This window comes from Ranitomeya variabilis, chromosome 2 (assembly GCF_051348905.1).
Source record: "Ranitomeya variabilis isolate aRanVar5 chromosome 2, aRanVar5.hap1, whole genome shotgun sequence".
NCBI lineage: Eukaryota > Metazoa > Chordata > Amphibia > Anura > Dendrobatidae > Ranitomeya > Ranitomeya variabilis.
Genome location: NC_135233.1, coordinates 265,335,820 through 265,362,111, shown reverse-complemented (window position 1 = coordinate 265,362,111; position 26,292 = coordinate 265,335,820). Strand labels below are relative to the sequence as shown.

At 49.4% G+C, this 26,292-nt stretch overlaps 3 protein-coding genes and 4 non-coding genes across 10 annotated transcripts; 2 read left to right on the top strand and 5 right to left on the bottom strand.

Moving 5' to 3' along the window:
- Window positions 1-4,478: 4,478 nt before the first annotated feature.
- On the bottom strand, window positions 4,479-11,028 carry RPL7A (ribosomal protein L7a). The gene is made up of 8 exons (XM_077284893.1): window positions 10,882-11,028; window positions 9,158-9,284; window positions 8,931-9,080; window positions 8,300-8,440; window positions 8,052-8,131; window positions 7,594-7,724; window positions 7,370-7,439; window positions 4,479-4,634 (listed from the first exon to the last, which is right to left on the bottom strand). The coding sequence occupies exons 1-8, from the start codon at window positions 10,882-10,884 to the stop codon at window positions 4,530-4,532; spliced, it is 807 nt and encodes a 268-aa protein (XP_077141008.1). The 5' UTR covers window positions 10,885-11,028; the 3' UTR covers window positions 4,479-4,529.
- On the bottom strand, window positions 7,793-7,865 carry LOC143810743 (small nucleolar RNA SNORD36). Its single transcript, XR_013223173.1, has one exon. It is a non-coding gene; the product is annotated as a small nucleolar RNA SNORD36 (small nucleolar RNA).
- LOC143810742 (small nucleolar RNA SNORD36) lies at window positions 8,192-8,264 on the bottom strand. Its single transcript, XR_013223172.1, has one exon. It is a non-coding gene; the product is annotated as a small nucleolar RNA SNORD36 (small nucleolar RNA).
- On the bottom strand, window positions 8,511-8,580 carry LOC143810789 (small nucleolar RNA SNORD24). Its single transcript, XR_013223176.1, has one exon. It is a non-coding gene; the product is annotated as a small nucleolar RNA SNORD24 (small nucleolar RNA).
- Window positions 10,564-10,633, bottom strand: LOC143810788 (small nucleolar RNA SNORD24). Its single transcript, XR_013223175.1, has one exon. It is a non-coding gene; the product is annotated as a small nucleolar RNA SNORD24 (small nucleolar RNA).
- MED22 (mediator complex subunit 22) lies at window positions 10,991-15,614 on the top strand. 3 transcript variants are annotated; one of them, XM_077284890.1, is made up of 4 exons: window positions 10,991-11,330; window positions 12,727-12,807; window positions 14,250-14,458; window positions 15,125-15,614. In XM_077284890.1, the coding sequence occupies exons 1-4, from the start codon at window positions 11,208-11,210 to the stop codon at window positions 15,291-15,293; spliced, it is 582 nt and encodes a 193-aa protein (XP_077141005.1). In that variant the 5' UTR covers window positions 10,991-11,207; the 3' UTR covers window positions 15,294-15,614. The 3 variants fall into 3 exon arrangements, with proteins under 3 accessions (XP_077141005.1, XP_077141004.1, XP_077141007.1); XM_077284889.1 differs by having other exon boundaries at window positions 15,119-15,614; XM_077284892.1 differs by lacking the exon at window positions 15,125-15,614 and having other exon boundaries at window positions 14,250-14,601.
- A 5,370-nt stretch (window positions 15,615-20,984) lies between these two features.
- Window positions 20,985-24,657, top strand: SURF6 (surfeit 6). 2 transcript variants are annotated; one of them, XM_077284915.1, is made up of 5 exons: window positions 20,985-21,121; window positions 22,682-22,778; window positions 23,316-23,420; window positions 23,622-23,701; window positions 23,802-24,657. In XM_077284915.1, exons 2-5 carry the CDS (start codon window positions 22,688-22,690, stop codon window positions 24,480-24,482), a joined length of 957 nt encoding a protein of 318 aa, XP_077141030.1. In that variant the 5' UTR covers window positions 20,985-21,121; window positions 22,682-22,687; the 3' UTR covers window positions 24,483-24,657. The 2 variants fall into 2 exon arrangements, with proteins under 2 accessions (XP_077141030.1, XP_077141029.1); XM_077284914.1 differs by having other exon boundaries at window positions 20,986-21,111.
- Window positions 24,658-26,292: the final 1,635 nt, after the last annotated feature.

Sequence of the window (26,292 nt, the reverse complement as noted above, 5' to 3'; positions counted from 1 at the left end):
AATGTAAATGTGCAGTTTGAGATGGTGTGCACGGACCCCCAAGACGTAGCTAGGCTTGTGGGGTAAGTAAAGGAGTTCAGTGGGAGTCATCCGAGTGTAAGGGTACCTTCAGGATGCGCTGCCCTGTGTGTACATGAGGAATAACACAGTTGTGGACATTGTGATTTGTATGCTACAGGTCTAGCACCAGTTTCCTTTTGTGTGTCTCCTGCCTCTTATCCCTTGCCTGTCTATACACTTTTACAGACCGAAAATGACTGCTAAGTGGAGAAAACAGAGTAATGGGGTAATCCTTATTTGTATAATTACAGTATGAAATAAGTGTAGTTACTATTTCACAGTGCCTATGTGATGTCCCCATGGGGTCCTCCGTGCAGTCATACATCTGAGTAATTGGGGGATACGTGTGGCCGACAGTATCTTTCCTCATGAATCCCGCCTGAGATCGTTCAAGAATCTCCTTGGGGAACTCAGAATAATTGGCCGTGGGTTTGTCAGTTATGTGTTAAAGGGAGCTGATATTTGACAAATTGGCCAAATGTTTAATCGGGAAGATCTTTTCCCAGGAAATGTGCCGCCTTCTGGACCTCCTGAAGAGGCGGCTGCAGATGGGGCAGAATGAAGTAAGTTTAGATCTCCTGTTCTTGCGAAGGAGATTTGTGACTTTCGTCATTTTTACCCTGGTTAAAATAGAATGTGAGAGGCAGGGTCACCCAGTAGCTAATAATAAACTGTACCTCAGAAGCCGGTGTACACTTGCTGCCCAGACTAACAAAGGTTCATCAAACATCTATGGAGGGTTCTGTGCCCAAAATTGTACTCCATGTTCTAAATGAAGTTTGGCATATGAGGCGCTGGTCTTACTAAAATCTCCTTCCTATATTCAAACTTTGTGCCGTGTCCAATACATCCCAATAAACCGATTGATGACCCGGGTCTACATGACCTTGCAGGAGGTGACTGGAGCGTCAATACTTTCTTTATACGGGTGGCGTATTATTAGGACAGATCATGAAGGCTTTTGATAACGGAACAAGCTGCTTTAAGGTGGCTCTTACTGTCTTATCTAGTTGACGGTACATTGGGCATTTTGATCAGTGATCAGCTGGAGCAAGGGCTCTCCTCTGATCACCATAAAGGTCCTGTCATATTATACAGCGACAAGCAAAAGGGTAACAGTTAGGGATTGGCGAATAACTTATTAGTGATGAGCGAGTTTACTCGTTGCTCTGGTTTTCCCAAGCACGCTCGGGTGGTCTCCCAAGTATTTGTGAGTGCTCAGATTTAAATTTTGTCAACGCAGCTGCATATTTTACAGCTGCTAGCCAGCCCGAGTACATGTCAGGGTTGCCTGGTTGCTAGGGAATCCCCATATCTACTCAGGCTGGCTAGCAGCCACAAATCATGCAGCTGCGTCAACAAAAACTAAGTCTCCGAGCAGTCACAAATACTCAGACCACCCGAGCATGCTTGGGAAAGCCACAGCAACGAGTATACTCACTCATCACTACTCCTTATCCGAATAGCTGCATCGGATAGCTGGATCGCTCCGGCTGATCAGCAGTTTCCCACCGCAGCTGTGTCAGTCACAACACATGCATGGAGAGACCATCAAATGCACCCTGAGGCCAAGCTCCCACGATGAGTAGATGGTGCATTTTTCCACTGAATATTTTTGTACATAAAACAAAGCAATGTATTCCAGTTCCAGCAAAGCGGTTGTGATTAATGTAAATTTTTAACACTGTGGAAATTGACCGGCCGTGAGTTATAGAAATCCTCTTGCTTTCAATATGCAATCTATTTGCCCATTTTCCCCATAGACCTGAGTGAGATGAGTTCCTACAGCAGGAGCGCAGTAAAAACATAATTCAGACATTACTTTATGAATAAAGTTTCATCAAACCTAGGTAACTCGGCAAACTGGAAGTTTCCAGAACAAAGTAATTTTATTTGAAACTTAATCTAACAAACTTGATACCAAAAAAAAGACAAAATCCATGGGAAAAACAAAACACGTAGTTCTGGCGGTTTGACTTTTTCTCCCTACACCGTTTAGCAATCAGGTTAATCCTTTTTTTTTTTATTGATCGATCGGCAAATTCTGAATGCGGCGATACCAAATGTGTAGGTTTGATTTTTTTTAATTTTTTTTTTTTTTGAATGGGGCGAAAGATGGGGTGATTTAAACCTTTATATTTCATATTTTTAAAAACTTTTTAAATTTTGCCATGCTTGAATAGCCTCCATGGGAGGTTAGAAGCTGCCACAACTCAATTGCCTCTGCTATGTACAGGTCCTTCTCAAAAAATTAGCATATAGTGTTAAATTTCATTATTTACCATAATGTAATGATTACAATTAAACTTTCATATATTAGAGATTCATTATCCACCAACTGAAATTTGTCAGGTCTTTTATTGTTTTAATACTGATGGTTTTGGCATACAACTCCTGATAACACAAAAAACCTGTCTCAATAAATTAGCATATCAAGAAAAGGTTCTCTAAACGACCTATTACCCTAATCTTCTGAATCAACTAATTAACTCTAAACACATGCAAAAGATACCTGAGGCTTTTAAAAACTCCCTGCCTGGTTCATTACTCAAAACCCCCATCATGGGTAAGACTAGCGACCTGACAGATGTCAAGAAGGCCATCATTGACACCCTCAAGCAAGAGGGTAAGACCCAGAAAGAAATTTCTCAACAAATAGGCTGTTCCCAGAGTGCTGTATCAAGGCACCTCAATGGTAAGTCTGTTGGAAGGAAACAATGTGGCAGAAAACGCTGTACAACGAGAAGAGGTGACCGGACCCTGAGGAAGCAGTGGACTGAGTCTGGTGTGGAAACATCCAGAGCCACCGTGCACAGGCGTGTGCAGGAAATGGGCTACAGGTGCCGCATTCCCCAGGTAAAGCCACTTTTGAACCATAAACAGCGGCAGAAGCGCCTGACCTGGGCTACAGAGAAGCAGCACTGGACTGTTGCTAAGTGGTCCCAAGTACTTTTTTCTGATGAAAGCAAATTTTGCATGTCATTCGGAAATCAAGGTGCCAGAGTCTGGAGGAAGACTGGGGAGAAGGAAATGCCAAAATGCCTGAAGTCCAGTGTCAAGTACCCACAGTCAGTGATGGTGTGGGGTGCCATGTCAGCTGCTGGTGTTGGTCCACTGTGTTTCATCAAGGGCAGGGTCAATGCAGCTAGCTATCAGGAGATTTTGGAGCACTTCATGCTTCCATCGGCTGAAATGCTTTATGGAGATGAAGATTTCATTTTTCAGCACGACCTGGCACCTGCTCACAGTGCCAAAACCACTGGTAAATGGTTTACTGACCATGGTATTACTGTGCTCAATTGGCCTGCCAACTCTCCTGACCTGAACCCCATAGAGAATCTGTGGGATATTGTGAAGAGAAAGTTGAGAGACGCAAGACCCAACACTCTGGATGAGCTTAAGGCCGCTATTGAAGCATCCTGGGCCTCCATAACATCTCAGCAGTGTCACAGGCTGATTGCCTCCATGCCACGCCGCATTGAAGCAGTCATTTCTGCCAAAGGATTCCCGACCAAGTATTGAGTGCATAACTGAACATTATTATTTGATGGTTTTTTTGTTTGGTATTAAAAAACACTTTTATTTGATTGGACGGGTGAAATATGCTAATTTATTGAGACAGGTTTTTTGGGTTATCAGGAGTTGTATGCCAAAATCATCAGTATTAAAACAATAAAAGACCTGACAAATTTCAGTTGGTGGATAATGAATCTATAATATATGAAAGTTTAATTGTAATCATTACATTATGGTAAATAATGAAATTTAACACTATATGCTAATTTTTTGAGAAGGACCTGTATAGGGGCGATCTGAACATCACCTCTGTAGTGGAATTGCAGCATTGCTATGAGCGCCGACCACAGGGTGGAGCTCATAGCAATCCAGCATAAACAACCATAGAGGTCTGCAGGAGACCTCTGGTTGTTATGCCGACGCACCAATGACCCCCAATCATGTGATGGGGGTCACCGGTGCACACATTTCCGGCCGGATGCACTTGTTAAATGCCGCTGTCAGTTTGACATTTAGGCGGACCTAAATGGAAGTGGGTGGGGCTTCAGGGAGGAAGTACGCAGCCATCCACAAAGCCCCGGTACGCAAGTGTGAACGTAGCCTAGTTGTGCTCCCAGGGTTTGTGGGCATTTCCTCCCCGATGCCAAAGACATACAGATAAGGAATTTGGAATGAGAGCCCCAACAGGGGCAGTGATGTCTGTAAAGTTGTGGAATTAATGGGGATATATTCATGAGTAATAAATAGGTCATCTAACGTTTGTACTAAAGGATTATTACATACAAACCACAACTATAACATGTGTCCAGGGTGGCAATACCCTACAAGCACAATGCCCCTGGCCACAGACTAGCTATGCCCCCCATCACACCCACTCCCTGGTAAAATGTACACTTCGCAGGTTCTTTAAATTCTTTATTATGTACAGAACAGATGTGAAGCGGTCAGTACATTTAACCAAGTTTTGTGGCCAGTTCTTTGGCCTTTGCTTTTTCCAGCTTGACAATTCTGGCCACAGACTTCGGGCCCAAGATGCCTCCTCCCCAGTGACGACGGATCTGTAAGAGAAGATAATGGTGTCACCACAGCATTCAGGATACTAGATCCGAGCACGGTAGCATGGGGGATGAACATTCTGGCAGGACGCTCATATAGGTTGGCGCTTAGCCATTCACAAACCATGCGGTAACTTTATGTGAATGGTGACAGCCACTTGCGGTCTATGAATGGCTCTCACTGGGGGTATGACTGGGTGTCAATGCAGTTCGGGCTGCAGCAATTTTACATAAGTGTTGGAGGGTGAACTTAAATTTAATAAGGGATGCAAGAGACGGCTGTCATTGGTGAGAAGCCAAATGGTTCTGATCACCCCACAAAGCCAGACAACTATGGGATGTTTTGCAGGGCTGTGGAGTCAGACAGCCGGTGACCATTTTGGTGGAGCCGGCGTAAAATGGATAGACTCCTAAAACATAAATTGGGTACAGTAGTTCAGTGCAGGATGCGCTGGAAATGTTTTCAGAAGAATTTGGGAAATATCCTATAAATGTCTTTTCTGTTCATGATCTAAGGATCTGGGCATTTAGTTGAGATGACTGTGCTGCACTTTCTGTACATGCTCAGTAGTGACCAGTGCTGCTGGGGGGGGTCCGAACTCAGAAATGGAGAACTGTCCAGGTCAGAATGCCCATAAAACTCTCCCAGCACGCACCTTAAAAAGATGCAATGGCGCACTGACACCCGCTGTGTACATTACAGCCAACACTTTATGTAACCAACTGCCAGGGTCAGACATTTTTAAATCTGTTTATTTAACACCTCGGAAAGTGACCAGAGGCTTTACATGAAATTTGGCCACAGCCCATCTCGTAGATCTAGCACTTGTGATCTAGAAGTGCAGTCACCTCACCGCCAAAATGGTAGTCATAACTGATATTTGATCATTGGCTGTAAATTGACAGGCAGCCAATATGTGGGTCACTTATCAAATCTGGCTATTACAGAGGATGGGACTCCACCATGCAACACCGTTCAGGACAATAGCACTTAGTCATAAGCACAGGTGGACAGAAAAGCTCAGTGTTTAAGGACTCTTCAGTAGTGATAAGCGAGTATACTCGTTGCTCCAGTGATCTACGAGTATTTGTTAGTGCTCGGGAGATTTCGTTTTCGCCCCGCAGCTGCATGATTTACAGCAGAGTCAACAAAAACTAAATCTCCGAGCACTAACAATTACTCGGAGAAAACCTGAGCAAAGAGTATACTTGCTTATCACTAGTCTTCAGTAAACTCATGCTGACAAAACCACAGGCAGCATGAATCAGAGCGTGGCTGCCCAACTGCAGCAAGGTAGACACGCTCCGAAACACCCTGGGGGTTTAACGATCGGGCCAGAAGCCATAAGAATAGAAGTTCCTAGTCCTGCAGCATCTGGCTGAGCTTCCCTTGCACCGCTCTAGGTGACTGATGTGTGCACATAGCCAATGAAGCAGAGGTGCACGTTTGGACAGAATGAATGGGACCGTACAGATTGCTTTTCAGTAACACAATGAGACTGTTGTAATTATGTTACATCTGAAACCAATACAGATGCTCCATGTGTAGTATTACACTATTTAATGGCAATCTGTCACCAGGTTTTTTCCCCCTCCATCTGAGTATAGCATGATGGAGGGGCAGAAATCCTTAGGGTAGGTGCACACGTAGGTTGGATCTCTGGATTTTTCCGCACCCGTTTTTGAAAATCCGCAGGTAAACTGCACTGCGGAATTACAGCGGTTTTTGTGCGGATTCCTATTATGGAGCAGGTGTAAACCGCAGCGGAATCCGCACAAAGAATTGACATGCTGCGGAATGTAAACCGCGGAGCTTCCGCGCGGTATTTTCCGCAGCATGTGCACTGCGGTTTTTGTTTTCCATAGGTTTACATGGTACTGTAAACTCATGGAAACCAGCAGCGGATCCGCAGCAAAATCCGCACCGTGTGCACATACCCTTAATCCAATGATTTCACAAGACTGCTTGCTGCAGCCATTGCTCTCTACCATGCAATCACAAGATTAGGACAGGGACTGTGAGGACAGAGCCAACGAGCACAGACCAGGAACAACCAGCAGACTGGGCTGCCCATCAGCATAGGGTGCAGGAGGATGAGAAAAAAGGTATTTTCTTGTCTTTCCGGGGGAGCTGTGCACATGCTAGGAATGACAACTGAAGGTTGGTGACCAATTATTTTGTTTGTTTTCTGATCCAGGAGACATTTCCTCCTTGAATTTAAAGTTCAGAAGTGTTGTATATACTGGACAAGTGGAAACTGCAGGTTACACAGATATAAAGCATACATACACACACAGATCATCCACTACCTATGGTGACAGGTAGTTCCTGTCAGTTGAGGGTTTGAGCCAAACTATCGTGCACCAGTGCCATGACTAGGGGCGATAGTGGCCTGAACACAGACATGGTGGAGTCTTCTCCTCTTTGTAATGGCCAGCTTATAGAAGATGAAGCATGATGACCACATACAGGCTGCCAGTTAATGTACACTAGTGCTGCCGTGCAATCCTCACCACACAGGGCGAGCAGCCAACATGACATTTTACTTATATTGTGCAAACTGAAAAAAGCTAAACCATAATCTGGTATTTCTGCAATTGCAGTAGGTTTATCCTGGGTTCTGCACACTGCAAACACTGAAAAATTGTACATACACCCTAAAACCTCTTGCCACCAACACCAAAACCTCATAAGGAAGAAACTATCCATCTCCCCCCAGCAGCTGTCACCATCTTACCTCATCGTGTCGTTCATTGTAGTTGGTCTTCACGGCTTCCACCAGTTTGGAGAGGGCTCCTTTATCCTCCCTGTAGGAAGGACAGACAGACAAGGATGAGTTCTCAGTCCAGACCATACTTGACAGATCAAAGTTCATGCCCAGACACAATTCAGGTAAAGAAAGTGTGGGAACTCACTGCTGAGAAGTCACAAGGTCAGAGCAGGACAATAGTCGTGACTTACGGGTTCACTTGTGTGAAGGCGATACTGGTGCATGTCTTCCTATGGACGAGGCGGCCCAGTCTGGCCTTGCCCTTCACAATGCAGTAGGGGACTCCCATCTTCCGGCACAGAGCAGGCAGGAAAACTACTAGCTAGAAGATAAGCACAGCATGAGCCAGCACCAACAGCAGCCACCTGTGCCTGCAGCACTTACAGGCAGATCGCTCAGGGTTAAAAAGCTCGAATTGAATCTTCATATTCAGTCAGGTGAAGAAATTCATACATCATTGCAGATCTGCCCTGCACAAGACCCCCACACATCCAGACTCACTCCCCCACAACCCATTATTTCTCAAAAACCACCCTACTCAGAACTAACAGGCCCCCCAAACGCCACCATCGCAATGCTAGTACATCCCACCACAGAGTGATACCAGAGATCAGTGCACCAACAGGGACTTTGCGCATCACCATCGCACCTCAATGGGATCCACATCATGAGAGATGACGACCAGCTGGGCTTTCTTGTTCTCCACCAAGGTGGTCACTGTGTTAACACCTGAAAGAGAGAGTCATCAGCTGCGCTCATCCCACCCGAGACCCCAAACAGGAGACTGTCATTGCTCAGGGTTAAAAAGCTCGTGTTTATTCCACACAATATTTCAGGTGAAGAAATTCTGACATCATCGCAATCTGCCACCAAAGCCCCAACCTGTCCCCCACATACCTGCTCTGATCACAGGGGGTCTCTTTGTTGGGACGTCTCCTTTGCCAGCTGCCTTCTGCTCAGCACGGGCCAGCAGCCGTTTCTTTTTCTCCAGCTTGGTCTCGGGCCGGTATTTGTGTGCCAGTTTGAAGAGCTGAGTGGCTGATAAGAGAATGTGCAGTCAATGGGGGCAGGGAGGTCAACGGGAAAAGTCACAGGAGCACGGACATCGTGCATCAGAGATCTTGGTGGAAAAGTGTAATCACGACTTCTCAGATAGCAAATATCAGACATCACGTGCACGTAAGCCCATCACAGATCATAACCATCCCCACCCTCCCGGAACAGAGCGGCACCAAATGCCCCCCAATAAGGGCATAACCTTACCCCTCTAGGCAAGAGAACACAGCGGCACCAAACCCACAACAGGGACCAGTGTATCAGCCCTCAAGGGAAAACAAGTCCCCAAGAGATCATTCACCCCGTGCTGCCCTCTTGTGCACTGGATGTTAGATGTCCTCCCATTTGTCAGTCAACCAGGATGACCTATAAGTGGGGGGCTCACTGCCAAGTACATGGGGGGCACCTGAAATGTCCACAGCCGCAGGATGATGGATGCCATGGGACAGAACTGTGGGGGCACTACACCAACCTGTCTGCCGGTCCAGGGCCTGGGTGAACTGGTTGATTGCAGGGGGCACCTTCAGACGTTTGTACAATATGGACCTCTGGCGCTGGAGTCGGATGTAGCGCGGCCATTTCACGAAGCGGGTAAGGTCCCTCTTGGGTTGGATATCCTGGCCTGAAGGCAAAAAAGGGGTTAAAGGCGACTACAGCTCACAGGTCAGTCGGGAGGCAGCGACGGGCAGCACCACTCACCAATGCCAAAGTTCTTAGGCCGCTTCTCGAACAGCGGGTTCACCACCTTCTTCACCTCTACCTTCTTCACCACGGAGGGGGCAGGAGCCACCTTCTTGCCCTTCCCCTTCACTTTCTTTCCTTTCGGCTGAGGAGACAAACAACTGAGTAATAGGGAGACCCCCAACCTGCACGACAAGCTGCAGGGTCCACCGCCATCCACCCCGATCACACAGTGCGACACCAGCCTACAAGCCCCCTATAGCACCCGCCGCCTTCCACAACACCTAAGTCAGCCCCCCATTACACAGGGACACTGATGGCGCCCCAGCCTCATCACACAGCGGTACCAGCCGCCTTCCCGGGGAGACCCCCAACCTACACGACAAGCTGCAGGGTCCACAGGACCCGGTGGGGACACCGCCATCCACCCCGATCACACAGTGCGACACCAGCCTACAAGCCCCCTATAGCGCCCGCCGCCTTCCACAACACCGAAGTCAGCCCCCCATTACACAGGGACACTGATGGCGCCCCAGCCTCATCACACAGCGGTACCAGCCGCCTTCCCGGGGAGACCCCCAACCTACACGACAAGCTGCAGGGTCCACAGGACCCGGTGGGGACACCGCCATCCACCCCGATCACACAGTGCGACACCAGCCTACAAGCCCCCTATAGCACCCGCCGCCTTCCACAACACCTAAGTCAGCCCCCCATTACACAGGGACACTGATGGCGCCCCAGCCTCATCACACAGCGGTACCAGCCGCCTTCCCGGGGAGACCCCCAACCTACACGACAAGCTGCAGGGTCCACAGGACCCGGTGGGGACACCGCCATCCACCCCGATCACACAGTGCGACACCAGCCTACAAGCCCCCTATAGCGCCCGCCGCCTTCCACAACACCGAAGTCAGCCCCCCATTACACAGGGACACTGATGGCGCCCCAGCCTCATCACACAGCGGTACCAGCCGCCTTCCCGGGGAGACCCCCAACCTACACGACAAGCTGCAGGGTCCACAGGACCCGGTGGGGACACCGCCATCCACCCCGATCACACAGTGCGACACCAGCCTACAAGCCCCCTATAGCGCCCGCCGCCTTCCACAACACCGAAGTCAGCCCCCCATTACACAGGGACACTGATGGCGCCCCAGCCTCATCACACAGCGGTACCAGCCGCCTTCCCGGGGAGACCCCCAACCTACACGACAAGCTGCAGGGTCCACAGGACCCGGTGGGGACATCGCCATCCACCCCGATCACACAGTGCGACACCAGCCTACAAGCCCCCTATAGCGCCCGCCGCCTTCCACAACACCGAAGTCAGCCCCCCATTACACAGGGACACTGATGGCGCCCCAGCCTCATCACACAGCGGTACCAGCCGCCTTCCCGGGGAGACCACCACGCACGAGACGAGCATCAGAGATCTTGGTGGGAATTGTCATCAGCACCTCAGATAGCAAATATTCAATCACATCATCTGCTCGTCCGGCAACAGAGCCGGCCGCCGCCGCATGCCGGTAACGTCTCCCGCCCCGAGCAGCGAACACCCCGGTGCAGTCAGTCAGAAGCCTGCACAGAAACGCGACTAACGTCCCGGAGAAACAAAATTCCACCCGGGAGAGATGTGCGGGCCTCCACCGACAGCAACCCGTGGTCAGCGGAGCAAAAGAGCGGCTGCGGCAGGAGGATGGCAGCGGATCGGGAAAGCGGAGGAACAGATGAGCACTCACCATGGCGGACGGGGCAGAAAAAGGAAGACTAAAGGGTTGTGGGTAATTTTGTATAGCCTCAGCGATATCGCGACACCTGCAGGAGGAGCGAGATTTGATGCAGATGTGAGTGGCGTGTGAGGAGCGCCCTCTGAAGGCTCCGAGTGGCGCTACTACAACTGGTCAGTAACGTCACGTGGTGGATCACAACGTTGTGGTAGCCAATTACAGTGCAGCGGTGCGGAGAGATGGCGGATGGTGACTGAGAGGGGAGTCACTGACGGTGAGAGCGCGGGGCACAGTAGTGCTGCCGGGAAAGCATACGGCTCCTCATCCCTTCCACGGTCATGGCGCAGCTGCGAGTGCTCCCCCAGAGCAAGGAGACGTTACTGCAGTCCTACAACAAGAGGCTGAAGGACGACATCAAGTCTATCATGGACAACTTCACTGAGATCATCAAGACTGCCAAAGTGAGGAGCATGGGGGTTCCCCAAACCTGTCCTGTTATTATTATTATTGTTATAGCGCCATTTATTCCATGGCGCTTTACATGTGAGGAGGGGTGTTCATAATAAAAACAAGTACAATAATCTTGAACAATACAAGTCGCAACTGGTACAGGAGGAGAGAGGACCCTGCCCACGAGGGCTCACAGTCTACTGTTCTGGGGATTGTGTAATAATAATGAGTGCTGTCCGCCAGCTCTGTCCCTGCCCGCCGGCTGTCCGCTAGCTCTGTCGTCCGCACACCGGCTCCCCGGCTGTCCGCTAGCTCTGTCGTCCGCACACCGGCTCCCCGGCTGTCCGCTAGCTCTGTCGTCCGCACACCGGCTGTCCACTAGCTCTGTCGTCCGCACATCGGCTCCCCGGCTGTCCACTAGCTCTGTCGTCCGCACACCGGCTGTCCACTAGCTCTGTCGTCCGCACATCGGCTCCCCGGCTGTCCACTAGCTCTGTCGTCCGCACACCGGCTGTCCACTAGCTCTGTCGTCCGCACACCGGCTGTCCGCTAGCTCTGTCGTCTGCCCGCCGGCTGTCCGCTAGCTCTGTCGTCTGCCCGCCGGCTGTCCACTAGCTCTGTCGTCTGCCCGCCGGCTGTCCCCTAGCTCTGTCGTCTGCCCGCCTGCTGTCCCCTAGCTCTGTCGTCTGCCCGCCGGCTGTCCCCTAGCTTTGTCGTCTGCCCGCCGGCTGTCCGCTAGCTCTGTCGTCTGCCCGCCGGCTGTCCGCTAGCTCTGTCGTCTGCCCGCCGGCTGTCCGCTAGCTCTGTCGTCTGCCCGCCGGCTGTCCGCTAGCTCTGTCGTCTGCCCGCCGGCTGTCCGCTAGTTCTGTCGTCCAACCGCCGACTGTCCGCTAGCTCTGTTGTCTGCCCACTGTCGTCTGCCCACTGCCGGCTGTCCGCTAGCTCTGTCACCCATCCGCCAGCTTGCCAGCTGTCCATTAGCTCTGTCATCCGTCGGCTGTCCGCTAGCACTGTCGTCCGCACACCGGCTCCCCGGCTCGGCTGTCCGCTAGCTCTGTCGCCCACGAGTTCCCCGACTGTCCGCTAGCTCTGTCGCCCGCGAGTTCCCCGACTGTCCGCTAGCTCTGTCGCCCGCGAGTTCCCCGACTGTCCGCTAGCTCTGTCGCCCGCGAGTTCCCCGACTGTCCGCTAGCTCTGTCGCCCGCGAGTTCCCCAGCTGTCCGCTAGCTCTGTCACCCGTGAGTTCCCCAGCTGTCCGCTAGCTCTGTCGCCCGAGAGTTCCCCGGCTGTCCGCTAGCTCTGTCGCCCGAGAGTTCCCCGGCTGTCCGCTAGCTCTGTCGCCCGCTCACTTCCCGCTGTCCGCCAGCTGAGTGACTGCTCACTTTTATTTCCTTTTGTTTTGGTCAGATTGAAGAAGAACATCAGGTCAGCCGCTCGACCCAAGGGGAGCAGGACAACTACGAGATGCATGTCCGCTCAGCTAACATAGTGAGTAGAGTGTGGTCACCATCTTCTCCTCTACATGTATCGTAGCTCGGCGGTTTATCGCCTGCAGACTTTTGTTGAAGGTCTCTCTTCAGTATAATAAGTGGCGATATCACCCCAGGGAGGGTATATAGCGTACACTGTGTAGTGGAGGTTTCACGCTGAGCTGTAAATGCACCTCGAATGAGCTCTAGAGGGGCCCGGCTGCTGGACATTGTGGAACCCACCCACCATAATCCCAGAAGTAGGACCGTTGTGACGTTTGTACATGAAGGCCTCTACATGACCTCACACCACCACTCTCAAACTTTAGTAGGCTATGTTCACACTTTGCGGTTTTTGCTGTGGATCCGCTGCGGATTTGACGCTGCGGATCCGCAGCAGTTTTCCATGCAGGGTACAGTACAATGTTACCCTATGGAAATCAAAATCCGCTGTTCCCACTTTGCAGAAAATCCCTTTAAAAACCGCGTGGAATTGCTGCGGAAAAAAAGAAGGAGCATGTCACTTCTTTCTGCGGATTCCGCAGCGGTTTTCAACATGCACCAATAGGAAAGTGCTGTTGGAAACCCGCAGAGTAATCCGCAGAAGAAACCGCAGGAAAATCCGCAGCGAAAACCGCAGCGGTTTTTCAATGCGGTTTTTCCAAATCCGCTGCGGAAAAATCCGCAGCAAAATCTGCAAAGTGTGAACATGCCCTTATGGTTCAGAGCAATGCAGGCCTGTCCTCTCCAGTGATGAGTCCAGACTTTTGTCTTGGACTCAGTGACTGCTGGACATTGGTCTGGGACCACATGAACAATGTCATGAAAAGGCTTTCACGAGGGAACATCACAGCGGTCCTGCTCGCAGGATTATGGTGTGCGGAGGGCATAATGTACTGTAGTCGCACACCCCTCTAGTCTTCATTCCATGTGCACTAACATCTCAGCTTTACATTGATTTGTCATGAAACCAGTGGTGCTGCCAATTCTCCAAAGTGTCCCAAGAGCTGTTTTTCCACATAACAAAGCCGCCTATTCGTCATACTGCTGTGATCAGCCTGCGTGGCCTAAACCTGTTCCCAGGACTTCAGCGTCTCCGGACTTGTCTCTTTCGAGCACATTGGTGACGTCATTGGTCAGTGATCACACAGGAGCTGCCAGGAGCGGATCCTGATGATTTACCCAAGTGCAGTCAGCGGCAGAACCTTCCTCAGATGACCATTAATAACCTCAGTGATAGCAGTCGAGGCTGGGAGTGCCGGGATCTCTGCACGGGGCTCCGACTCCAGACTGGATACAGCTAGAGATTGTGATAATGTTATCTCTATTCTTCCATCATTTGCAGATCAGTAATGTCTCTACCTATGGATTTCCATAGCTCCATGACTTGAGTGTAAGAGCTGACTTGGTGCTATCTCACTGGTGATGGTTTGTAACTTATACTCCTGGTCTTTGCTCCAGGTCCGTGCCGGGGAGTCTCTGATGCGGCTGGTGTCTGATCTGAAGCAGTATCTGATCCTGAACGACTTCCCCTCTGTGAACGAGGCCATTAATCAGCGCAGTCAGCAGCTGCGCGGTCTGCAGGACGAGTGTGACCGGAAGCTGATCTCGCTGCGGGATGAGATTGCCATTGACCTGTATGAACTTGAAGAGGAATATTACTCCTCCAGGTATAAATAAGTTCCAGATGGATGAAGTGCCCAAGTCTGGGAGCGGGATTGTACCCAAGTCCTGCCAGTTAGGGGGTTAATACCTGTGCCATGGTGGGCTGGTGGCAGTCGTGTATCATGGGCTCTGTGATCGTCTGTCTTTAGTATCCTGTGCTCTGATTTTTCAATTTTGTCATGAGTGGGATCCTGCAGTGTGTTGGTGTGTAGTCTAGTGTCCTCTGTTATCAGGAGACATCACACCCCATGTGGCGGTGCAATTGGTGTCCTATGAGGGTAATAACCTGTCAGAACAATAAAGTGACTTGTACATCAACCCTTCACATTTGTGTCATGGCCATGGCTGAGTGTTGTGGGGTCCTTCCGGTGATATGAATGAGCAGTTCATGTGGTGGGGGGTGCAGGCCCACTGTGTGCCACCATCTCTCCTCGTGGTCGCAGGTATGATGGACTGTCCTGCTCACTGTTGTCTTCTGTCACTTCTGCTCTGATGCCTTGTGTGGTTTCGGGGGTGGTGGCCTGGTGTGGGGTCTTTAGGGCCATACATGTAGTCTGTACCTAAGTTGCGGTGATTCGCTGCTTTCCAGTTCTTAACGCTTTGCTTCTGTCTTGCTTTTCTCTCTTGCTCTCTGGACTCTGCTGCTTTACCTGTTGTGTTGTAAGCTACAGTGTGTGTGAGCCGAGCGGTCTGCCGCTGTGTGAAGCGTACTGGCTCACAGACTCCTCGCCTCAGGACCCGTGCACCCCGGTGATGTCCGACAACAGCGCCCTCCCCAGTCAGGTGCATGCATCTCCACATGTGAACGGACACGGAGTGAGCATGTCAGAGCACAACTGAGAGGGTGGAGCGCAGATCATTCCTGGTCCTCTCATCCTGGAAACCGCGGAGGGGGTGAGCGCGCTCTTCTCGTCCACGTCTTCCATCATCTGATCGTATCCGCTCCTGTATAGGACTAGTCAGTCTGGTGGGCTAATGCTGTCCGCGTCCCATCACATGTAGTGCGTATACCACACAGGAGTCTGAATCCGTGCCTGGCCCCATCCCTGGAGCGCTCTGTCACCTCGCCATTTGGGGTGTGCTTGTAGTCGTGTTTCCTCAACTGGATGTTTCATTTGTTCCTTTGAAACTGAAATAAAAGTGATTTTTTTTTTTTGTTAATTTCTGTTTCCAATCAAAGAAATAAAGTTTACCAGTGTTGAATCTGTAGAACCGTCCAGGTAGAAGATGGATTCATTACTGTCCGCTATACAGGCTGTATCTGTAACAGGAGCCACGGGCTGCGGAGATTTGGCTCGTGGCCTAGTCTTCCACCAACCACATGCTTCACAGCTGGAATCATAATGCTCCCTCTGCAGATGATCGTGTGCGTGGTATTGGGGGCAGAAACACACGGGTGATCCTTATTGAAGAGACCGATCTCATTAGCTCTATGATGTCAGAGTGGGCCATGCATAACTGGGTTCTGTCATCCCTCAGCTGTCCATGGACCAGGTCTGTTAGCAATGGATGTGTCCGGGCGGGTCATTCCATATCAAGTGATACAAATATGAATATTTTTTTTTACCTGACGTCTTTAGATTTTTTTTTATTTTTTTTTACGAAGTACAACTTTAGTTAATTACAAATTAAAAGTTTTGAATTTTTTTCTTCATCAGTTAATTTTTTACAGACTTCTAAAGTTTTGAAAAAGTGCTGATTTTGGCCTGGTATGGCTTTACATTTTTTATCATATCTCGGGCTAGAATTAAGATATAGAGGTGGGAGAGGCATCATTTTTCTCAGAACGGTACCAGCTTTCATTTGATATGTCACAAGACTATGTTTCTTTATATTTTGGTTTGGAGAGATCAAGTTCAAAATTTTGATGAGCAATTGTGAAAATAACATGTTTTAAAATTGTGAAAAAATGCATGTGTGTTACTTGTGTTCTTGTTTATATTTGTACAGGGATTCAACTTGGGACCTGTCAGATTTTAGTTTTTTTTTTTAAGCCTTGAATCATCTGATTTTATGTTTGTGTGAGTTTCTTCCTTTTTTCTTTTCAAATTATAACTTATTGAATTCAACATTTATATGTAACAATAAAGAAACAAAAAAAAACAAATACTGAAGTGTCAGCAAAAATACATCTTAATCATTATAACACAACTTGCTCAGCATTTTCAACCTGGATGCAAAAAGAAAAAAGGTGATCCTATCCTCAAGTGTGATTTTCTAAATACAGTCTCATCCTAATTATATGTTAAAAACAAGATTAAAAGAACCAATATTTTTACCACCTATTTATACATGGAACATTTTTTTTTTCTATTATATCACTAAACATGTCATTTATGAATTGTTTAAGAAGAATAGTCCAGTAGTTAAATCCTCGTACTATAAAATATGAACTAATCAAACAATAGTAGGTTTTTACACTGGCCTTCTATCATCAATGTGTCCCTTCTAGTGGGTGAAATGTCATCTTGTCCATGAGCGCTTACTAGCAATGGCCGTTTCCTTTTGTGTCAGAGCATGTGCGGCCGGTCATGGTGCTCGGCTCCACCTGAGTTAATATCTGATTTTTGTAACTTTTAAAATGTTTGGTTTTCTTGGGAACACAAAGGATGGCGCTGGACCAGAAGGTGCAAAAAAGTCACTTCTACTTCTTCATTGTCACAATCTTCGGAGAGTCCAGTAGCCGCCACCAGCGCTAATCATACTCACAGGTCACATCACCAGTTGTGTCATCCATTGCCGATCTTGTGCCGCCTTCTACCACGTCATGGACGTCACTGTCTTTATTTTCACTACATGGGATGACAGTCCGATATTACTGAGTCCCTGTGATGGGTTCTGCTTCCTGTAACCGATATAACAATCTCTCCTCTTCATAGTCCTGGTTCGTACAATACATGAACTGGATGTTAAGAATATTTTTCTCCCTACATTTGAGGAGTTGCCTGGGTGTTAAGATTTGGTGTGAATACGGTCTGTGGAGGCTGGAGCTGCCGGCCTGTCATCTGCTCTGCAGTCACCGTCTACCCCTGGTCATTCTCAGCCCTAACAAAGCTTTCTCCTCTGTCCTCTCCTGCTTCTAAGCTGTAACATAATAAAATAATACAGTAACATCTAAAAATCATGGATTATTTGGTAAATATAGACCCCACACTTTTAGACCACAGGCTGAACAGATCTGAATTCAAGATGTTCGAATTGACACTAATAGTTTTATTTTTTAAACTATGATCCCATCACGATCCCATCTTGTATTTTGGTACAGATGTGGCTAGGAGCAGAGCAGACACATGTGCAGTTTTGAAATTTTTTAAGTAAATTTTTTTTTCCCCAGAAATGAGGTTTAAAATTTTACGCTTGCATTCGCATGAGTAAAATATTAACAAAGATACTCGTGTGACATATCTGGTGAAAGCCTGCACAGTTCTGAGTAGAATGGTGTTTATTTTGTTTATCTTTTTTCTAGCCTGAGTTATGAGGAGAAATGTAAAGGCAGGCAACACCGAAATTCGCACTTTTTCCGAACTTTGAAAATCAATTTAAAAAAAAAAATCTAGAATTTTTTTTCTTCACATTTTGCATTCTCTGACACACTATTACCAAATAACAAAATCTCAAAAGAATTAAAAATATAGAGGTAAAAATCATTGGTTCAGTTGACATGGAATGACCCGGGTGTATAGACTGGGGAGGGTGGCAGCAAAGTCTTCTTCCCGGTCTGTGTCCACTTCTGCAGAGCAGGGAGAATGTGCTGCGGGGTCTGCATGTGCTCAGCTGCTACTTAGTGCCTGGAACAAAGTGAACACAGCCGGGACAGGGGGTACTTCACCACCAATGACTTTAATCCATGCACGCGCTGATAACCCTGGGGTTACATACATGTGCAATATATTGTATAAGGTGACATGTGTATACACACTGGCAGTACACTATATACAGTTATATGTGTTGGCTATAAACACTACAATTTCAAGGTAGAAAAAAAACATTTTTTTTCTTTGCTTAAGGGCTCGCTCACACTGGCGTATAAATCAGACAAAACAATGTTAGTAAATGAGTCTGCTCATCTGCGAGTTTTTTCTCCGTTCGAATCGGACTAAGGAAAAAAATCGCAGCATGCTGTGATCGGTTGCAAGAATCGGTTTCACTCGCCAATGCAGGTCAAGGGGTGCAAGAAAAAAAGGCACAGCACACCAGCTAAGGAAAAGCAAACAGCTTAGAGCTTATATTATCATGCTGGGATGACCCAGATAACCTTCGACCTTCCCAGACATATTAACGTCAGCTCACAACTGTCTGCTTTGCCTTTCCTTGTTATACAAAAAATTATATGGTGCAGGGGAAGGGACCCTAAAAAAATGTCCCATCCATTTTTGTTAACCAGCAAAGGCAAAGCAGGCAGCTGTATTAAAGCATCAGTCAACTCCTGGAAAGTCTGTGGTGCAACATGGCGATGGATGGAACGAGACGTGCTTGACTGGATTCAGGTCTTAGAGAACAAGCAGGCCAGTCCATAACATCAATGCCTTCATCATGCAGGAACTGCTGACACACTTCAGCCATGAGGCAGAGCATTGTCATGCATCAGACGGAACCCAGGGCCCAGTGTACCTGCATGTGGTCTCACAATGGGTCTGAGGATCTCATCTTGGTACTTAATGGCAGTCAGTCTACCTCTGGCTAGCACATGGAGGGCTGTGCGGCCTTCCAAATAAATGCCACCCCACACCATTACCGACCCACTGCCAAACTGGTCATGCTGAAGGATGTTGCAGGCAGTAGATTGCTCTCCACGGCGTCTCCAGAATCTGTCACATGTGCTCAGCGTGAACCTGCTTTCATCTGTGAAGAGCACAGGGCGCCAGTGGTGAATTTGACAATCCTGGTCTGTGGCAAATGCCAAGCGTCCTGCACAGTGTTGGGCTGTGAGCACAACCCCCATCTGTGGACGTCGGGCACTCAGACCATCCTCATGGAGTCGGTTTCTAACCGTTTGTGCAGACACATGCACATTTGTGGCCTGCTGGAGGTCATTTTGCAGGGCTCTGGCAGTGCTCCTGTTCCTCCTTGCACAAAGGCGGAGATAGGTGCTGCTGCTGGGTTGTTGCCCTCCTACGGCCCCCTCCACCTCTCCTGGTGTACTGGCCTGTCTCCTGGTAGCGCCTCCAGCCTCAGGACACTATGCTGACAGACACAGCAAACCTTCATGCCACAGCTCGCATTGATGTGCCATCCTGGATGAGCTGCACTGCCTGAGCCACTTGTGTGGGTTGTACAGTCTGTCTCATGCTACCACGAGTGTGAAAGCCCAACCAACATTCAAAAGTGACCAAAACATCAGCCAGAAAGCATTGGTACTGAGATGTGGTCTGTGGTCCCCACCTGCAGAACCACACCTTTATATGGGGTGTCTTGATCATTGCCAATAATTTCCATCTGTTGTCTATTCCATTTGCACAACAGCATGTGAAACTGATTGTCAGTGTTGCTTCCTAAGTGGACAGTTTGATTTCACAGAAGTTTGATTTACTTGGAGCTCTATTCTGTTGTTTAAAGGGAACCTGTCACCCCCAAAATCGTATATGAGCTGCGGCCACCGGCATCAGGGGCTTATCTACAGAATTCTGTAATGCTGTAGATAAGCCCCCGATGTAACCTGAAAGATGAGAAAAAGAGGTTAGATTATACTCACCCAGGGGCGGTCCCGCTGCGGTCCGGTCCGATGGGCGTCGCAGTCCCGTCTGTCGCCTCCCATCTTCTAACGATGACGCCCTCTTGTATTCATGCTGCGGCTCCGGCGTACTTTGTCTGTCCTGTTGAGGGCAGAGCAAAGTACTGCAGTGCGCAGGTGCCGGGAAAGGTCAGAGAGGCCCAGCACCTGAAAGTGCTTTGCTCTACCCTCAACAGGACAGACAAAGTATACCTGCGCCGGAGCCGCGACAAAAAGAGGACGTGATTGTAAGAAGATGGGAGGCGACACACCGGACAGTGACGCCCATCGGACCGGACCGCAGTGGGACCGCCCCTGGGTGAGTATAATCTAACGTCTTTTTCTCATCTTTCAGGATACATCGGGGGCTTATCTACAGCATTACAGAATTCTGTAGATAAGCCCCTGATGGCGGTGGGCGCAGCTCATATACGATTTTGGGGGTGACAGGTTCAATTTAAGTGTTCCCTTTATTTTTTGAGTAGTGTATATACACACACCAGTGACATCAGACACAGACGCCTGGTCTCTCTGCAGTGTAATCCTAGGTATATATGACCCTGATTTGTCCTTCCCGCCGCTCTGGAGTTCTATGAGCAGCTCCTGGATTCTCCTGCTGCCTCGTCCGGTCACACAGAAGCTCCAATCTCTAGACGCATCCACTACAGCAGTAGCTGTGTGCAGCTAAATCACGTGACTCCACACTGTCACATGATCCAATGATCCACTGCCGTTAAGACGCCCTCTACGTATGTCCTATTTCCCAGCATTCCCCTCTCTGCTATTCTCAGACATTTATAATGGAATACCGATGAGGCCGTACTTTGTGTTGTGGTTGACGGTTGTAAGGAAATTCTTCTCTGTGCTCGGATAGTTCAGTCCTAGACTCCACGTGATGGTGCTGGCAGCCGCGTGCGCTCCACGGGGATTGCACAGGACGTACCGAAAGTACTGACCGGTACCGACCCATAGCAGCCCGCTCCCCTCTCCTATCCTCTGTGGCCGGCCCCCTCTCCTGTTTCCCCCCCCCCCCCCGCTATCTCTCCCTTTTGTGCCCCCGGCCCTCTCTCCTCTATGTCCCCCGGCCCTCTCTCCTCTATGTCCCCCGGCCCTCCCTCCTCTATGTCCCCCGGCCCTCTCTCCTGTGTCTTCCCCCCCCCCACACACACCCTCTCTCCTTTGTGTGTTTTCATCCCCGGCCTTCTCTCCTCTGTGTCCCCCGGCCCTCTCTCCTCTGCGTGTCCCTCCCCGGCCCTCTCTCTGTGTGTCCCCCCCCCCGCCCTCTTTCCTCTGTGTGTGTCCCCCCCCCGCCCTTTTTCCTCTGTGTGTCCCCCCCCCCCCGCCCTTTTTCCTCTGTGTGTGTCCCCCCCCCCCCGCCCTTTTTCCTCTGTGTGTACTCCCTCCGGCCCTTTCTCCTCTGCATCCTCCCCCCCCCCCCCTCCGGTCCTCCCTCTCCGGTGTGCCCTCCCCGGCCCTCTCTCCTCTGTGTCCCCCCTCCCCGGCCCTCTCTCCTCTGCGTGTTCTCCTCCCCGGCCCCCTCTCCTCTGTGTGTCCCGGACCTCTCTCCTCTGTGTGTCCCGGCCCCCTCTCCTGTATCTCCCCACCGCCCTCTCTAATCTGTGTGTCCCCCCCCCAGCCCTCTCCTCTGTGTGTCCCCCCGGCCCTCTTCTTTGTCCCCCCCCGGCCCTCCTCTGTATGTCCCCCCCTGGCCCTCCTCTGTATGTCCCTCCCCAGCCCTCGCTCTGTGTCCTCCCCCTGCCCTCCTCTGTGTGTACTCCCCCCGGCCTTTTCTCCTCTGCGCCCCCCCCCCCCCTGGCCCTCCTGTGTCCCTGCCCTCTCTTCTTTGTTTCCCCCCCTCCGGCCCTCTCTCCTCTGTGTCCCCCTTCCCCGGCCCTCTCACCTCTGTGTGTCCCCCCTTCCCTCCTGTGTCCCGCTTCTCCGTGTCCTAACCTCCCCGACCCCCTCTCCTGTGTCTCCCCCCGGCCCTCTCTCCTCTGCGTGTCTCCCCCCGGCCCTGTCCTCTGCATGTCCCCCCTCCCCGACCCTCCTGTGTCCCGTTCCTCCGTGTCTTTTCCCCCACCTGCCCCCTCTCCTGTGTGTCCCCCTTGGCCCTCTCTCCTCTGTGTCCCCTCTCTCCCGTGTCCCCCCGTCCGAGCCCTCTCTGTGTGGTCCCCTCCCCCCGGCCCCTCTTTGTGTGGTCGTGTCCCCCCAGTCCTACTTCCTATGTGTGTCCCCCTTGCCCTCCTCTGTGTGGTCCCCCCCACCTGGCTCTCTCTCCTCTGTGCTTCACTTTCCACCGTCGTCTCTCCTCTGTTCTCCCTCTCCCCGTGGCCCTCCTCTGTTCCCCACTTCCACCCCGGCCCTCTCTCCTCTGTTTCCACCCCGGCCCTCTCTCCTCTGTACTCCACGTGGCCCTCTTTCCTCTGTGCCTGCCCACTCTGTCTTGCCTGCTTTTCTCTGTCTTCTTACCCTTTCCCTCCCATGTACCGTAACTGATGCCTGTTTTCTCTGTTTCCAGGTGACTATGGCATCTCTGGTGAGGAAGGACTCGTATTTTCAGAGTTTGGGCAGAAAGGTTTGTGCACAGCCAAGCAAAGAAACGAAGCATAAAGCAGGTAAGGACGACGCTTCCTCCTCATCCATCATGGAGAATGCTTGTTCATTGTCTCCCATCACTCTTTTCTTTTTGTATGATCATCAATGGCGTTTGTCTCTGTAGAAAGGCGTCAGTGTTTTAACCTTTTTGTATGAATCCACTTGGTTTTTATGGATTTTGAATACATGGTTGTGCCAAATGTAAAGCTCTCTCCATTTTTATTTTTGTTGTTTCCCTTTTAAGTTCAGACGGCCATAGTCACGTCTCTAAATTGTGTGCATGACTTGTCACCCCGTTTGCTCGTTTTCATAGCCAGATGAGTACAGGAGCTGACTGCCATTTTTGAGCACAAGTCTGATCTGAAAATATTACTGGCTTATTGCTTGCTGCAGTTTTTTTTCCATGCAGCCAATTGATCTGTGTAAAAAAAAAATCGGCCACGTACACTGACAATAATGGATCCATGTGCAGTTCGTTACGCACACGAACAGATACAATTCATCTGAATGAACTCTGATCTTCACACTACATGCTGATGTCTCCCTTTAATTTCCAGACTTTAAAGAATCACAGTCCAGCGACCCCAAGAAGAAAAAAAAGAAGAAGCCACCGAGAAAAGACCAGAAACCTTTGGTGACTTCTCCCGCACCACAGAGAGCAGGTGACTGCAGAGGAGGGGTGGTAGGAGACGCTGTTTGTATGGGCGAGCGTGGGGTGTCGGGCAGGGCTGGTGTACCTGTGGTATATGGGGGTCTCCTGCATTCTAGTGATATATGGTGAGCTGGTGTATATATGTGAGGATGAGGTAAGCACCATTACTTTTGAGGGGTTGTTGCATCTCACCCACTCTTGTTTCCTATAGACCCAGCTCTGAGCTCCTTCTCCACAGTGGACTTGCTAAGGAAACGCCTCCATGACAAGATTGAGGAGTCTCGGTGTCAGGTGAGAAAGAGTCTGCTGTGGAGGGGCATAGTCATGGTCCTCACCCTGCAGGCCCCATAACCTCTGTATAATCAATTAAAGTTTTTCTCTCTCTTCATAGGTTTCCAACAAAACACTTTCAGCTGAAGAAATTGCAAAAAGGCGACAAAAGAGGAAGCAAGAGCGAGAGCGAAAGAAGAGGAAGAGAAAGGAGCTGAAGATGAAGGCCATAGAAGAGAGCCCTAAGCCGGAAACAACCTCTGAAGAGAAGACCTCCAACAATCTGACTGAGGACATGGTCCAGCCCCCACTTGTATTCAATAAGGTGGTGGCCCAAGATGAGCCTCTCAGTAAGGTTATGAAGAAGAAGGAGAAGAAACAGAGTGTGAAGGGCAACATCACACCCATGACGGGCAAGAACTACAAGCAGCTGCTGAGCCGCTTGGAGGCCCGAAAGAGCAAACTGGAGGAGCTCAGGGTTAAAGATCAGGACAAAGCCAAGGACTTTGAGAACAAGATAAAGTGGACTAATGTGCTATACAAAGCAGAGGGCCTGAAGATCAGAGATGATGAGGGGATGCTGAAGACTGCTTTGAAAAGGAAAGAGAAGCGGAAGGAACAGAGGAAAAAGCACTGGGACAAGCGCATTCAGAACACAGCCGACAAGATGCAGCAGAGACAGGACAAGAGAAATCGCAACATCAAGAAGAAAAAGATGGCCAAGGTTGAGAAGAAGAAGAACCGGGCTCGCAAGCGGGGACGAATCATGCCAGAGGACTTGGCCAAGGCCAGTGTGAAGTGATGCGTGCGCAGGGACTAGTCACTGCAGTGAAGCAGTCTGTTTCCGTATTTAGGGCACAGAGTCATTTCTGGGATGTGGTTGAGTATGGATTGTGAAGACATTTTAGCTTGAATGGTCACTTTGAGGCATTTTTTAATATATAACTGTGTAATAAAGACCTGAATAGTGTCATGGACTCTGAGTCCCTCGGGTGACACTGCTGACCTCCACTAGCCCACAGTAAGTGTCTTCTCATACTTGTCTGCCTGTTTTAAGTTGTATGGGGGAACTAGTACGCCTCTCTCTGCATTCAGTTGAGGAGATGCTGCAAGATATGGAGGTGGCTGGCGAAGGCGCCACGATTTGGGGGTACAGAGGCAGAGCAGTGGGTGAAGTTGAGCCGTCGTGCATCCCAACGTGTCGGATTCCTTTGTATTCGCATATTTTGCTTTCTTGCCATTTACCTCTGTGCTGGAGCGCACTGAGAGTTGTTGCGCCACATTGCTGCACAATGGGAAAAGCAGAGGGCACATAAAACACATGTGACTTGGTGTCAGTGATGGTGTTAACGTGAAGGGTTATTGGCATATTAAGCACTCTAGAGGTTACTTTACCCCCTGTGCATGGCAGCAGATGATTGCTGCCAATCTGTGATAACAAAACATGAATAATTCAGCTGTACAGACTTATAGAGATGATTGTGTCCAAACCACTGCCCGTAGGTTGCAAGTGAACCTCTTGATGGGTTTGGGAAAACCCGCGGATTTACTGAGGGTATGTGCATACGTATTGACCGCTGCTCGGAAATCTGCAGGATGTCAATATATGCTGTGCTTCTCGCCATGGTGCAGAGGGTGACACATGCAGCAGATCCACAGCACTTTTTAAAGTGAGATCCCATGTGCACACAGCTTTAACATAGCATTAAATCATGAAATATGATCCAGAACACAATTAGTTACTACATAGGCAATCAAATCAATAAAGCAAACCATACCGAAAAAGAACTGTGACGGATGGTAAGCGGCAAAGAACAAGGCAAAATGAGTTACTCAAACAGACAATAGTAGTGGAGTAGTAAAATAAAATCGCAATAGCGAAGATTAGGGTTGAGCGACCTTAGCTTTTTTAGGATCGAGGTGGGTTTTGTGAAACCAGACCTTCTCGGATGTCGGATCGTATGGAATCGGCCGATTCTCCTGTAAAGTCGGGTTCCGGACCCAGAACACGAAACCCAATGTATGGCAATGAAATTATTTTTCTCTCTCTCTCTCTCTCTCTCTCTCTCTCTGAACCTATGTCATCACGCTGCCCACAATTAATTGGCTCAAAAAAATGGCGGGGAAGGCGTCATTCGAAACGCGATTTTGGCGCCAAGTTCGCGTTCCACGTGGCCGACCCACACTGGGATCGGATCGGGTTTCATGAGACGCCGACTTTGCCAAAAGTCGGCGACTTATGAAAATGAACGACCCGTTTCGCTCAACCCTAGCGAAGATGCCTCACAAAAATAGGGGAAGGACTGACAATATAGCCCATGCAAACCAGCCGAATTGCAATAACTATGGGTAAGTGGGATGGAAAAGGCCCTGCATTATCCCTCAGCATGTATAGTCCAGGGGGTAAATATATAGACAAAATATATAAATGTGACAATTAGAGATGTTAAAGCCCTAGACTAGATAAAGACAATGGCTACAATGTAAAGTGCATGACAGTAGCCACCAATATTTTTCCTAATAAAGTGACAGTGCTAGAGGTAAAAGTAAACAGGCCAGATAAGTAAAGATAAAGTTGTATTACCTAGAAAAATGCTCTGCAATAATCACGA